This window comes from Hylaeus anthracinus, unplaced genomic scaffold (genome assembly GCF_026225885.1).
Source record: "Hylaeus anthracinus isolate JK02 unplaced genomic scaffold, UHH_iyHylAnth1.0_haploid 5, whole genome shotgun sequence".
In the NCBI taxonomy this organism is placed as follows: Eukaryota; Metazoa; Arthropoda; class Insecta; order Hymenoptera; family Colletidae; genus Hylaeus; species Hylaeus anthracinus.
Window position 1 is genome coordinate 7,818,048 of NW_026535322.1, and position 12,792 is coordinate 7,830,839.

The window sequence follows — 12,792 nt, forward strand, 5'->3', positions numbered from 1 at the left end:
CTTCAACTTCTTTTCTTTTAACTTCAAGTTTAAATAATGTGCGAAGTTATCGTGTTATTTGATGGATATTCAACAAAATTTACAGACGGAACAATGAGAGCAAATTGTTCTTGTACATTAATAAAAGCATCTAAAAATATTATCGTTGATACCATGACAGCTTGGGATCGCGAGAAAATAATACAAGGTATCGTTTTGATAATGTTTGAAATTTCTTTAAAAAATATTCAATTATTTTGTTTCAGCACTCACTCAACATGATATTACACCTGATGAAATTGATTACGTCGTTTGTAGTCACAGCCATGCAGATCATATAGGGAACAACAATCTTTTTACAAATGCAGAACACATAGTTGGAACCTGTGTTCATCGTGGTGAACTGTTTTTTGAAACAGATTTAAAAAACGGTAGAACTCTCTACATATGTTAACAGTTATGATCAGCTTTTATTACATAATAGATAAAAATTATAATTATTCTAAATACAGAGGAATATAAACTTTGTCCAGAAGTTAAAGTCATAGCTACTCCTGGTCATACATCGGATGATGTTACAGTATTGATTGAAACTATAGTTTCTGGAAGATCTACTACCTTTGCTATTACAGGTCTTTCTCTTACAAATACATTAACACTTTAAATGTCTTACATAAATTAATCTATACATAGTCTCATAAATTGTATAGGAGATTTGTTTGAAAAAGAAGAGGACATCTTAAATCCATCAATCTGGAAGGATGTAGGAACCTTGGAATTACAAAAGATACAATCAGAAATGAGAGTTTATGTAATAAATTTAGCAGACTTTATCATTCCTGGACATGGATCAATGTTTCATGTTACTGATGACATGAGAAAGATTGTAAGAGACCAAGTAATTAGATAATATTATGGTGATGGTATAATGCAAATGTTTAAATATATTTTGAATATTTCATATTGTATGAGACTGTAGTTTTTACATTCTGGAGTTGTAAAGTAGTTAAAGTTGCAGAGTTGGTAATCAATGAAATTTAACTTAATTCTAATTCATTCTTGTAAAGACTTTATTAAACACTGTAAAGTGTAGTACATAGTATCACAACATCAGTATTCGATATATGTATACATACAATCATAATTATTACATACTGTTCAATTCACAAATATATAGAAAAGGGCATTTTAATTGCTATGTGCTAAAATCCAGTTTGTATGCAATATTATAAATCAATTAAAATAATTTACTAAGTAAATACATGTAATGTAAAAAGAATAGCATAATACATACGTTGTAGGTACAGTTTCTTAATATGCTGCATTTTGAATATTCATTTCTAGGATGTAAACTACATGCTTCAATGTTTTTTTTTAAACGGTCACAGCCAACATCTAAAGTAAGAATTCGTGTATCTTTATCAACCATTTTTATGTCCAGTAGATTTATATTCAGTAGCTTAAATCTTGATGATGATAAATCATAATTAAATATACTTGTACACACATTATGTACATTAAATAGCATTGTAGAAGAAATTATTAATGAACATCTAACAATTCGATAAATTTATTGAATATTGCCATCAGTGACAATATTATGTACTTCTCAAAAATAATTAAATTACATTTTTGCAAACAATATTATTTTATTTAGTTTTTATAATAATTATAGCTTGCAATGTGCACTTCTTAGTAGTTTTTAAAACTGTGTCATGTATTTAAAACATATTAAACTTTCGCTTCTAATGATTTTCGTAAAAGTGATTCATTATTTATTTCGTATCTTTTTAAACTATATAAGCTTTGGCACTAGTCTTACTTGCCGCGTGTTGAAATTTTTCAAGTATACTGCTTCGTTTTAATCGACTTGACTTGCTTACCAATTATGCACACTTTCCATATTTTAAAAACACCTATATGAATACAAACTATAATATAATAAGGATGTATCTTCGTATCATCATACACTTAGTGTCCTGCACCTTGAATGCAAATGCAACTGTATATGCCAGCAAAATCAATTTGCTGAACAACAAATTAAGTTCTATGTCCAAATAATTGTATTACAACTGTAACTGTCCATTCTTATCAAACTATTGCATGATACATCCAAATATAATAATATGAAATCATATCATAACTTTTAGTATTAATATGTATTAGAAAAGTTAACATTTTTAACATACGGAAATGTAGCCTCAAGGATATCAATTTATTGTCACTGTGTTAATGTAAGAATTGTTTATAAATATAGCGTTTTTTTTTTTTTTTTTTTTGACAAAATGTCTAATTCCTTAACCATCTGATATTATACTTTATTGTGTTTATCAATTATTATATTCGAATGAACAATGCATACTTAGGAGATGTAGGTTGGTATCACATTACTGTATCTGATCCAATAGCATTTTAAGATCAATTTTTCCTCTAATAATAATTACAAGTTAGAATCTTCACTGAATAGTAAATTATATATCAACTAAAAATAAAAAAATTTCATTCATCAATAAGAATTTTTTTTGCTCAAACTTCATCAAATTCAAGATTATCATTATTTAGTACAACCAATAAATGTAATATACATTTCAACATGGTATACACACATACGCACACGCACGCACATACAAACTATTTATTTAAAAATTTAGACATTTTTCTAGTTTAAAAGAGTAATAAATCATTTTCAAATAAATAGTAAAGTTTGTAGAACTATATCAATCATAAAGTGAAAGTAACGCGAGTTATATTAATTTCGATACTAATATTTTATAGAGAAACAATATAATGATCGTTAATTTACTTTCATAGTGATTAAAAAATGATTTATGTTAACAATAAAGGCAGCTGATACTGGATATTTTTCAAATTCTATTTACGATAGATAATATTATATTAGTTATAATAATCTGCACAGATCATGAGCCTTTTAAATAAATACATTTATCAGTTGGACATACAGTATTACATATTTAGCAAGGTAAGTTTATTTACCAATATAAATTAGTCTTTATAAATGTCTGCCGACCAAACCTGGCAAGGCGACGCGTGTGTGCAGTGGTAGTGGTCCCGGACTAACTTCTCCCATCACAGTTCCCAGCTGCCCCACAAAGTATTAAACACATCAAGAATCCATCTCTTATATTCTTACTTGTATTATTTGGTGGTACACCAAATGCAATTATTAGAATGGCAGTTTAGAATTTCTAATTAAAATCATTCTTAAAAAAATTACATATAACATGTATAGAACTAAACAAGTATTTGGAATAAAATTTGTTTTTATAAAAGTATCATGATCAGAAATAAATAGTCTACTAAACAGGGAGAAGGATTGTAATTTACATTGTCCTTCTTTTCTTGCAACTTTCGACTATCTAAATTGTCTGTAATCGACTAATTCGTTTATTACACATGCCATTTCAACTCAGAAAATAGAATTCAATTTTAAAAGTTACGAAAGACAAATCTTACTTTGTCTTCTCCGTGTTATTCGTTTTCTGTATGACAATACTTACATGCAACTTTTTGTTGTCAATGTCTTTTCTTGTCCGAAATATTGAACAATATTTTCCAAAGAAAACAAATACCAGAAAAATATAATCAACATTTATAGAAACTATAATACAATGGTAATATGGTTCGACATGAAGATTGCATATGCACGTACCTAGGTCATAATTTTCTCACTAAATATTACTTGAGGTATTGATTACAATATAGCAAAAAGCACGCATATACATCTTGTATCATTTTAAGAAATTACAACTTATCCCGTAATAAAATTACATTCTTATTTAGGATTTATGTCAATTAACAAGATATTACTAAACGATATAAATGTTTATGGCATATTATAAATAGAGAGAACAATTGTTAACACTTAAAAAACATAATTGCAACCAGATCCTCAAAAATGTATACAACTCACTATTATGTAATGAACTATGTTAGTTATATTCACTTTTATAAATGTGTTCTGTTTGGAGAGCTCCTTATATGTGTCTGTGGAGGAACCAAATAGAAGTAAGCAATACAAACGTAAAATAAATTATAAAAATAAGTACAGAAAAACATAATACTACAATAAAAAAAAATTATACGGAACTAAAACCATTCTATTATAACTGTACAAACATAATTGTTAAAAGTTTATCACTAGCAGAGTATATTACTTGCCGATTGCACAATAACGCATTATGTATGAGTTCGAAAAAAAAATCGAACATTAATAGAACTATGTTTATTATATCTTTATATTATATATTTTTTACATTTTTTAAATAAATAGTAAAATATAATGATAATCAAGACTTAAATACAATGCTGTGTACTTTAAGCCAGTTGCAGTGTTATGTAAAAAATACCTCAATAATTAGGTGGGAAAAGTTAAGCAGGAATAAATGCGAGAGATATTTCGAAATAATGTAAGGAAAGCAGATGTAAACAATTATTTTGTCTGTAAAAATAATTTGTTATTACTAGCATAAGTAGTGTGCAAGCGGCAATTTTTAAACAGCATTCTTGATGTAAAAATTAATATCTGAAAAGTGATTTGGTTTCTCATGCAACAGCATTCAGTATACGACAGATCTGAACTAAATCCTTTGCCAATACAGTTACAGTGAATCCCACAAGTATTCATGCTCCTCAACTACTAATTTCGGTCTGTTGATATCTTTTTAGGATAAATGTTATAGGATTCTTATTGATAACAATATAGACTGAATTAATTAAGGTTTCAAGTAATAATTAGTATCTGTTTAGGTCAGTACTTTACAGTATACGCATTTATCAACAAGCATTCCATAACATTTTACCTTAACAATAAATTACATAGGTTCGAGGTCAGCAGTTAAAGGAGTATGAATACTTCTATGAATCACTGTATACATATATGTATACAATAGATGAAATGCGGGTAACGTAAAAGGAAACTAAAGAAATTGTACGGGGTAATGTCTACTCCCTAAACCTTTTAATAACATTACTCTTTTGATATTACTGAAGTATGAAAGTTTATGAGATTCGTTAAATACTGAAAATTATGTTTAATGTTCAATTACACAGTTTTTAATAAATATGGCAATTTCAATGTACTTTTAACGTAGATCAGAATTTTATCAGACCTTTTTTTTTATATTTATTCTAGTTTTAAATAAATTACAATATGTACATAATCTGGAAATTTGCTGTTCATGTACTATACTTCCATAATTTGCATTCATGCTAATATACACCATACTGTCACGCCAACAAGTTTCGAGTGCAGAGATAATAAATAAATATCTTTTGCACCAATATCATTTCTCTCTTTTTTACCTTATTGCTAACATTTCAAAAAATACACTTAATGCATTTTTTAAGAATGTCTTGTTAACATTCCTTGACTTGTACAAAAGGAAGGAAATGTTAGCTAATAATCTAGATCTTATTTAATATTAACGTAAAAAAGTGAAAGTATTATTAAAAAAAATTTTAATGTACACGAAGTAATTATTTTTAATCGTTTTTCCTACCCCACGGATGTATTACAAAGTCTTTAAAAATAATCTTCCCAAAATACTATATATATTTAACGGCTTCTGTCCCGTTACAATGTTCGTAACGGGATAAATCCTTCCATTCCAATGATTCTTAGGTCTTCATCATCATCATCCTCCTCCTCCTCATCATCAATATCATCATCATCATCATCATCATCATCATCATAATCATCATTTCTTTTTCTCTAAAAAAAAATCGGTAAGAGCGCGATCAAATGTAGACTAGAGAAATTACTTTAAATTGATAAAGAAAAAGATGTACAAAAACACAAGTTCTCGATGCTTAAGTTAAATTAATAGAAATATCCTTTTAACATTTAACAGTATAGCTGGATCAGTAGACATTAAACATAATTTTCAAATTAAGAGAAATTAGATGCAGAAACTAGAAGTAAAATGATTTTTTTTATATCAAACTAATCTAAGTTACATGGATGAGGAAGTGTTACACTGTAGTATTACACATATTGATTTTTAATCAATTCTAAGTCGTTAATTCTTCATGTGTTTATTACAGGTAATTAATGACTAGAATGGTTGCATACATTTACTGTAACTGTAAAATAACTTTAGTAAGAAGACTATATGTAGATTCATGCCTATACAATGGCGTTTCAACTTCAGCATATATTTTACAACTAACTGATTTTTTGTCAGTGTAGAAATATTGTTAGTGTTGTTAATAACCCATAAAACCTAATTATGATAAACAGCGATACACAATAATTTTCTGTTATACTAACAAAACTGGATTTAACTGGTAATCAATATGTATACTTACTGTACATAAAAACATTTTGTAACTGCAATTATGTACGCTATTTAATCATTCGCGTGTGTATCACCGCCTTTCTACAGTGAAGAAAAATGAATTTTTTCATGCATATTCAACACATTTTATATGAAAGAATTTAGCATAAGCAATTATCCGCCAAGATAGGAAAGCATAGATTTTGTGAGACTCATGTAACTGCTATTGTTGTTCGTAGAAAGCTGAAGACACTGAATAGAAATATAAGCGTTATACTAAACATTGAAATGATACTTTCATATAAAATGGAAAGACTATGTTGTACAAGTGTTTTCAAGAATGTTTATATGTAAATAGTATAACAAATAGATAATTTTTTAAATAGTGTTTAAAATATAATTACAGGAAAATTAAGTACAAATGATAAATTCGTTTGCACTAATGTACAAAATACTTTCTCGTATATGGATCAGTTTAGTAAAAAATTTAAATATATTAATTTAAATTCATTACTTCTATCTTTTGTGTAAATTAAGAATTACATAAGGTTCATCTGGATTAGTGGCATCTGTGTTGTTAGGCTGATAGCACGGATTAATAGTATAATTGAGATTAGGTTGATGAAAACTCACCGGTTGAATACTCGTCCTTCGTCGCTCCATTTCACGATCTTCGAGACAAAAGTCCGAATCTGAGTCTGCTTTTCTAATAGCTTCGTCCTAGAATGTAACGAAAATTGACATACAATACCTAACAATTTTCTTAAAACAGTTGAAATCTTGTTTTCTTGTTGAAAATTATAATTAATACCTGTGTCATTTGTTGCGTCGTAGTAAGAATTCTAGCTAGAGGGCCGCAACACACTGGTAGTGTTTCTAATAATGTAGGCCTGGAGTGAGTTAAAAGTGGTTTCATGTAGCGAGTATCGAAATCACCCCAGATTCTGGCAAGTAATGCTTTTTCATTAGGTTTTGCGCCACTGACTGGTAATGATCCATCCTGCATAGAATTATACTGTGAAACGTGAAGGATATATTGATTATCCATCCTGTATGATCATGATATTTTCTTGAAACGTAATTAAGTATACAATTATATTTATCAAAGACAGTTAAAAAATTACACATTTAAAAACAGATTTTTAGTACAACATTTAAATAACTAAATTTAAATTACAAGAAATTAATTTGAAAATCACAGTGTGTATGCAGCAATTTAATAAAATATCGAAGTTGGCCAAAGTTTTTATATAACAAAATTGTTCGGTGTTATTATAAGGTATTAACGAACATGCTTGATCGTTCATTGTTACATTGGTGTTTCCCTGTTAATTCTGTTTGGATATGTTTTGTTAATGTATATAAATATTTCGTATACTACTAATCATCAACATACAGAATGGATAACAAAAAGTATACAAAAGGAAATATTTAAGCACATGCTGTTAGCAAATTTAAATGATATGAAGTTTAAATTCTTACTTAATAAAAATGAAATTATAATTTTAATGTGTTGCCAAAAATTGTAGCAATGTATTATATGATGCAATTAATTCATCTTGTACAAGTGAATGTAGCTAAAAATAAATATAAGCTTTTGTAAAATTATTAGTTTCGCAATTTAAAAAGTTTATAACAAGTTAATTCTAGCAACTAAACAAATAACTAAATAATATTTTCATAAAACTTCCAAAAGAAAATAATACACCGTATAACGGTTAAAAGTAAACTTTGTATTAAACAATGATAATTAGTTTGTATTAATTGAAGACGTTTATGTATTTGTGATTTTAATGTGTTTTATCAGTTTAATAATATCATAGATGCTTGTTTTTGTGCATATTATCTTATTATTCTCGGCAAACAATGCATCATTTGTTACGATTGATAGTATGCGACGAGAATTAATGGTCATTGCAAACATTTTAATAAGATAATTTTTATTGCATCCCCATTTTAAATTCCGTCACTTTGTACATCTATTAATGACAGAAAGCAACTCGTATAATACTATTTATAATGTACAAAACCAATAATTTATATTCTACATAATTACGTAATAAAGGATGAAATATGTGCTGTAAAATCCATAGGATTAAACCAGTCTAGATAGACGAAACTTATCGTTGTTAATATATATGAAATATACAAATTGTTTGTGACCATATAAATGGCATAACTCAATTCTTGAATTAATGTGAAAACATACCGGAGGACTTCGCTCCCTATGCATGTCCAGTTCTCCAAAGCCACCTTCGCCACCAGACTATTAAAATTAGCAAGTTAAATTCCAATATTTTCTATATTAATTATCAAGCGCACTTATTTAGGATTAATAAAGCATTCTTAAAATTTTTGTTATACTGTAACAGACATGCTGGAATTTATCAGAAAGTTAAATTCTAGTGCAAGCTATAATTTTAGTAGTTCTAGTGCATCGGTAACCCAATATTACTTAAGTATAATATAACTATAAGAAACAACATTAATGAGTGTAATCCTTTCACACAAGTTAATGAATAAAGAAATTAAAATTTCAGAAATTTTTAACCATGATTTATGACACTGAAAGTGCAGATCATAGTACTTCAAACACCTGGATATAATAAGTAGATGAAAATAGCAGTGTGAAAATAATCTGACTTCAAGCATTCATGCGTAATTACTCTTGCTTTAGAAATCTTAGAAAGAAAATATTGTTATGCTCTATATAGAGATCATTTTATGTAAATTTAATCATTGCTTATGTATCATGAATGAACAGTTTGGAAAAAAAACAACAGTGAAGCACGTTTGAATTCTTTAGAGATGCTTTCTGATATTAAAGATTAACTTTATCTATAGAATGCTTTAAAGGAAAATAATCTTATTAAAATTTTGCTTTCGGTGATTGTCTTAATTTCCCTTGCAGGAATCACTGATTCCTTCTTTGATATACATAGTAATAACAATAATTAATATTCCATTTCATGTTAATAAGCAACATAGCTAGACATGTACGCACTGAGAAGAAATTCGAAGATTTACAAAAAACTAATAAAAAATTGCGTTCCTTTAAATGAAATATATTAGCAATACACAAGCTGAACTACATTTCGATGACTATGTTCTTTTTAAAATGGCTATCGCTAAATATTACTCTTGTTGTATTAGATCTAGCACACAAATACGTTAGTGCAAACACAATCTCATATTACTTTACTGGGACTGGTGCTTGTAATTCGAATTTAATATTTTTAATAAAAATATGGTACTTACACTTCGCATTCCATTATGCGATAATCCTTCTATTTCTTCGTCCACTCCGACTCTGAAACATGACCAGTTCAAATATTATTAGAGTGAATAATCGTGTATGTAAAAATACTTATAAGAAAATTCGTTTGAACTCACGGTATATTAAACCAACTCAAAAACTGAGTTGTTCCACCACCTTGGAAAATCACTGTTAAAATTACAATTAAACTCGTCGTTGTCAACATAGCTTGTCGCGCATCTGACACAGTATTTCTGATGGCTAAAGCAAAACTCATAGCTCCACGTAATCCAGCGAAAAATAACATGTGCTGATAATTTAACGATATCTTCGGCTTTCGAGCCAAGTTTAATACAAAGGATAATGGATATACGTTTGCTGCACGACCTAGTAACGCACAGAGCTGTAAGGAGGGAGTTAAGGATCTTGTTTCTATCATATGTCATCGGATTAAAAAATAATTTGAGAACTCAAGGATACGAATCCTGCAAAAATAAATCCTGGATCGAAATGGTGTTTTGGGAAAGTAAACATTGAAACACCGATGTAACTGAATATAAAATTCTCAGCTAAAAAGTTCAAAAGCTCGAACAGCTGTTTTGTCCGTTGACGAGAATCTGGACTTAAATTATTATATGTGTAATGTGCTTGACATATACCACAAAATAAGACCGCAACCACACCTGTGTATGAATCATTGTTTAAAATAATAATTATGTTACTAGGAAGAACATTATGTAAATTTAATACAACCTTTGTAGCACTTATAAGTAATACAGTCAGAATATGGTTTACCTGTAAGATCGGATGCTTCGGCAATTAAGAAAGTGCTGTAAGACATTAAAACAAACAATGCTGATTCCAATAGAGGAAAATCTCTAACTCTAGTAAATTTAGTTAATAAAGCAGTGATACAGCCCATCGTAGCGCCAATAAATAAAGAAAGACTGAATATTCCAACAAAATCACCAAATGCTTGGAAAAATGCTACAGTTTCAAATCTGCCTGAACCTGACTGATAACGTTCCGCATAATTCTGTATTGAACTGTAATAAAATGTTTGTAAACATGTTTAAACTTTAATAAGGTTACTTAAAGAGATCCAATATCTTTTTGTATACATACCCACTAAGTACAATTGCCACTGCATCATTCAATACGCTTTCCCCAAATACCAATGCATACAGATTTACATCTACGTGTAAATCGTTAAATATTGAAATTATCGTCAGCGGATCTGTAGGAGATATCAATGCGCCGAAATATAAAGTATCCAGAAACGTGAACGAAGCAGAAAGATGCGGAATTAATTGTACAAACGCATACATCAATGCTCTGAAAAAAGATAATGTATAATACACATACAAGTGAAATATATGATTAAAAGAGGTATTTCATTGTGTTACATATGGAATTTTTCTTTGTCTTTACAGACTATGAGAAAAATAAGAGATAACGACAATCTAAATGACCTATGAACGCATATTTATCATAAGAAATAACGAATACAAAAGCTCTAAAAGATGAAAATAAACTTGTTATTTAGTCCAGTAAATATATGTTTACTTAGTTAGACACACTTGTTCAAACAAATAGGACATACCCTATAACAAATGCTGATATTGTTGTCCCAATTAAAGCATACATAAGAATTGCTCCCAAATTTCTAAAGAAATATTTCTGAAATAAAAAATTGCAAAGTTAATTAGATTGTGCATTTCTTTTAAGTAAACGTCACAGGTAGAAACAATGAACAAGTTAACATATGGTAACATTACTTACGCGTTTCAAGCTATAACCAGCATGGAAAATAATTGGTGGTAAAATGATGTTGAAAAATATTTCAGGATCAAAGGTGGCCTGTAATAATTTAATTATATGAACTCAAATTGCACGCAAGTTGTATACACAGTTTATAAATAACTTTGTTAAAGTATTATACCTTGAGATCAATTTCATTATCTTGCTTATAAATCTCTCCTCTAAATGAATAAGCAAATGTTTTATTCTTAATATCGCCGCCTCCTTTATCTTCTGGAAAACGTAACCATAACGTATCCGGAGGAACGGATTGATTATATTTACTACTGTTGTCTTGCACAACAGGCATGTGAAGAATGGTACTACTTGTTGTGAAGCCATAACGAATTATTGCTCCTATAATTAATCCTGAAATATGTTCACAAGTTTTTATATTTTATTCAGAAGGCCAACTTAATATTTGTATTCATAGAAGTACTCATATTTGCATAACTGGAATTAACCTTATATAATTTTCTTATGGTATACACATGAATGTAACTGGTACAAGTACAAACGATTAAAATAACAATTTTTAATGAGTATTACTTATTGATATTTCAAATCGCTAATACACAAATTTTACTTTTTCTACGCTTTTTAAATTTATTATCGTAATAAATACTCTAAAAAAATACATTTTAATGATAAAAAATACATATGAATATCCACTTAAAAAGTAAATTTTATCATTTATTTTGAAGAACAAATGGCTGCAAAATAAAAACAATCAAAATAAGATATCCTATTAAAATGATCTAAAACTATATAAATATTTTTATATGACATAAATGTATTTAAATATTCAGCAATATCCTTGTTTACAAAATACATTTAAAAGGAGCATCGTATTTAATTTTCCTATTATATTGTACAGTATAAGGTTTAAAACGTAAAAGTATTTAACACGCGTATATATACATAACTATATGCAGTAACCAAATGACAAAGGACTCGTGTATATCTATGTGTGAGAAACAAAATTGAACATTGCGCAACACAATACAATTAATAATTGTAATACGTAAATACTGACTATAGCAGACGACTTACCATAAATGACAGCTAGACCAGTTTCATGGAGGAACCTAAGTCGACGATGCTTAAATGTCCATATTGTTAAAACAGTTAATATCAATAGAAATGTGTATAATAGAAGATTCAAACTATCGAGTCTATGCAACAACTGTGCTTTCGCATCTAATTCAATGTCTGTCGCGGCCCCGTTACATGATTTTAACAAGAAAATACACAAAATTGCGAGGAGAAAAATTCGTGCGCCGCCTTTCACTGCCATCTTTACTTTATAACCATTTCCTAATTAAACTGTCAGTTTAACCACAAACGAGGTATAAGGTAGACTGAACATTCAATGGAAATTGCTGTCGCCTGAACAGAGGCAACGTCATCAGTGGTGACTTTGGGAACTAATGTTTAAACTCTACAGATGATAAGGATCCA

At 28.6% G+C, this 12,792-nt stretch overlaps 2 protein-coding genes across 10 annotated transcripts; one reads left to right on the top strand and one right to left on the bottom strand.

Annotated features, from left to right (window-relative positions):
• Positions 1-29: 29 nt before the first annotated feature.
• LOC128895778 (metallo-beta-lactamase domain-containing protein 1) lies at positions 30-6,792 on the top strand. Of its 2 annotated transcripts, XM_054158687.1 has the most exons (5): positions 30-187; positions 246-410; positions 492-611; positions 690-865; positions 6,043-6,792. In XM_054158687.1, exons 1-5 carry the CDS (start codon positions 37-39, stop codon positions 6,055-6,057), a joined length of 627 nt encoding a protein of 208 aa, XP_054014662.1. In that variant the 5' UTR covers positions 30-36; the 3' UTR covers positions 6,058-6,792. The 2 variants fall into 2 exon arrangements, with proteins under 2 accessions (XP_054014662.1, XP_054014661.1); XM_054158686.1 differs by lacking the exon at positions 6,043-6,792 and having other exon boundaries at positions 690-2,265.
• On the bottom strand, positions 1,328-12,661 carry LOC128895776 (sodium/hydrogen exchanger 7). Of its 8 annotated transcripts, XM_054158683.1 has the most exons (14): positions 12,385-12,661; positions 11,474-11,700; positions 11,314-11,391; positions 11,135-11,211; positions 10,657-10,866; positions 10,327-10,577; positions 10,012-10,214; positions 9,669-9,934; positions 9,534-9,585; positions 8,485-8,541; positions 7,087-7,290; positions 6,909-6,995; positions 3,498-3,520; positions 2,266-3,079 (listed from the first exon to the last, which is right to left on the bottom strand). In XM_054158683.1, the coding sequence occupies exons 1-14, from the start codon at positions 12,626-12,628 to the stop codon at positions 3,067-3,069; spliced, it is 1,992 nt and encodes a 663-aa protein (XP_054014658.1). In that variant the 5' UTR covers positions 12,629-12,661; the 3' UTR covers positions 2,266-3,066. The 8 variants fall into 8 exon arrangements, with proteins under 8 accessions (XP_054014659.1, XP_054014658.1, XP_054014653.1 ...); XM_054158684.1 differs by lacking the exons at positions 2,266-3,079; positions 3,498-3,520 and adding an exon at positions 1,328-1,374 and having other exon boundaries at positions 12,385-12,660; XM_054158678.1 differs by lacking the exon at positions 3,498-3,520 and having other exon boundaries at positions 12,385-12,660.
• Between the last annotated feature and the right edge of the window lie 131 nt (positions 12,662-12,792).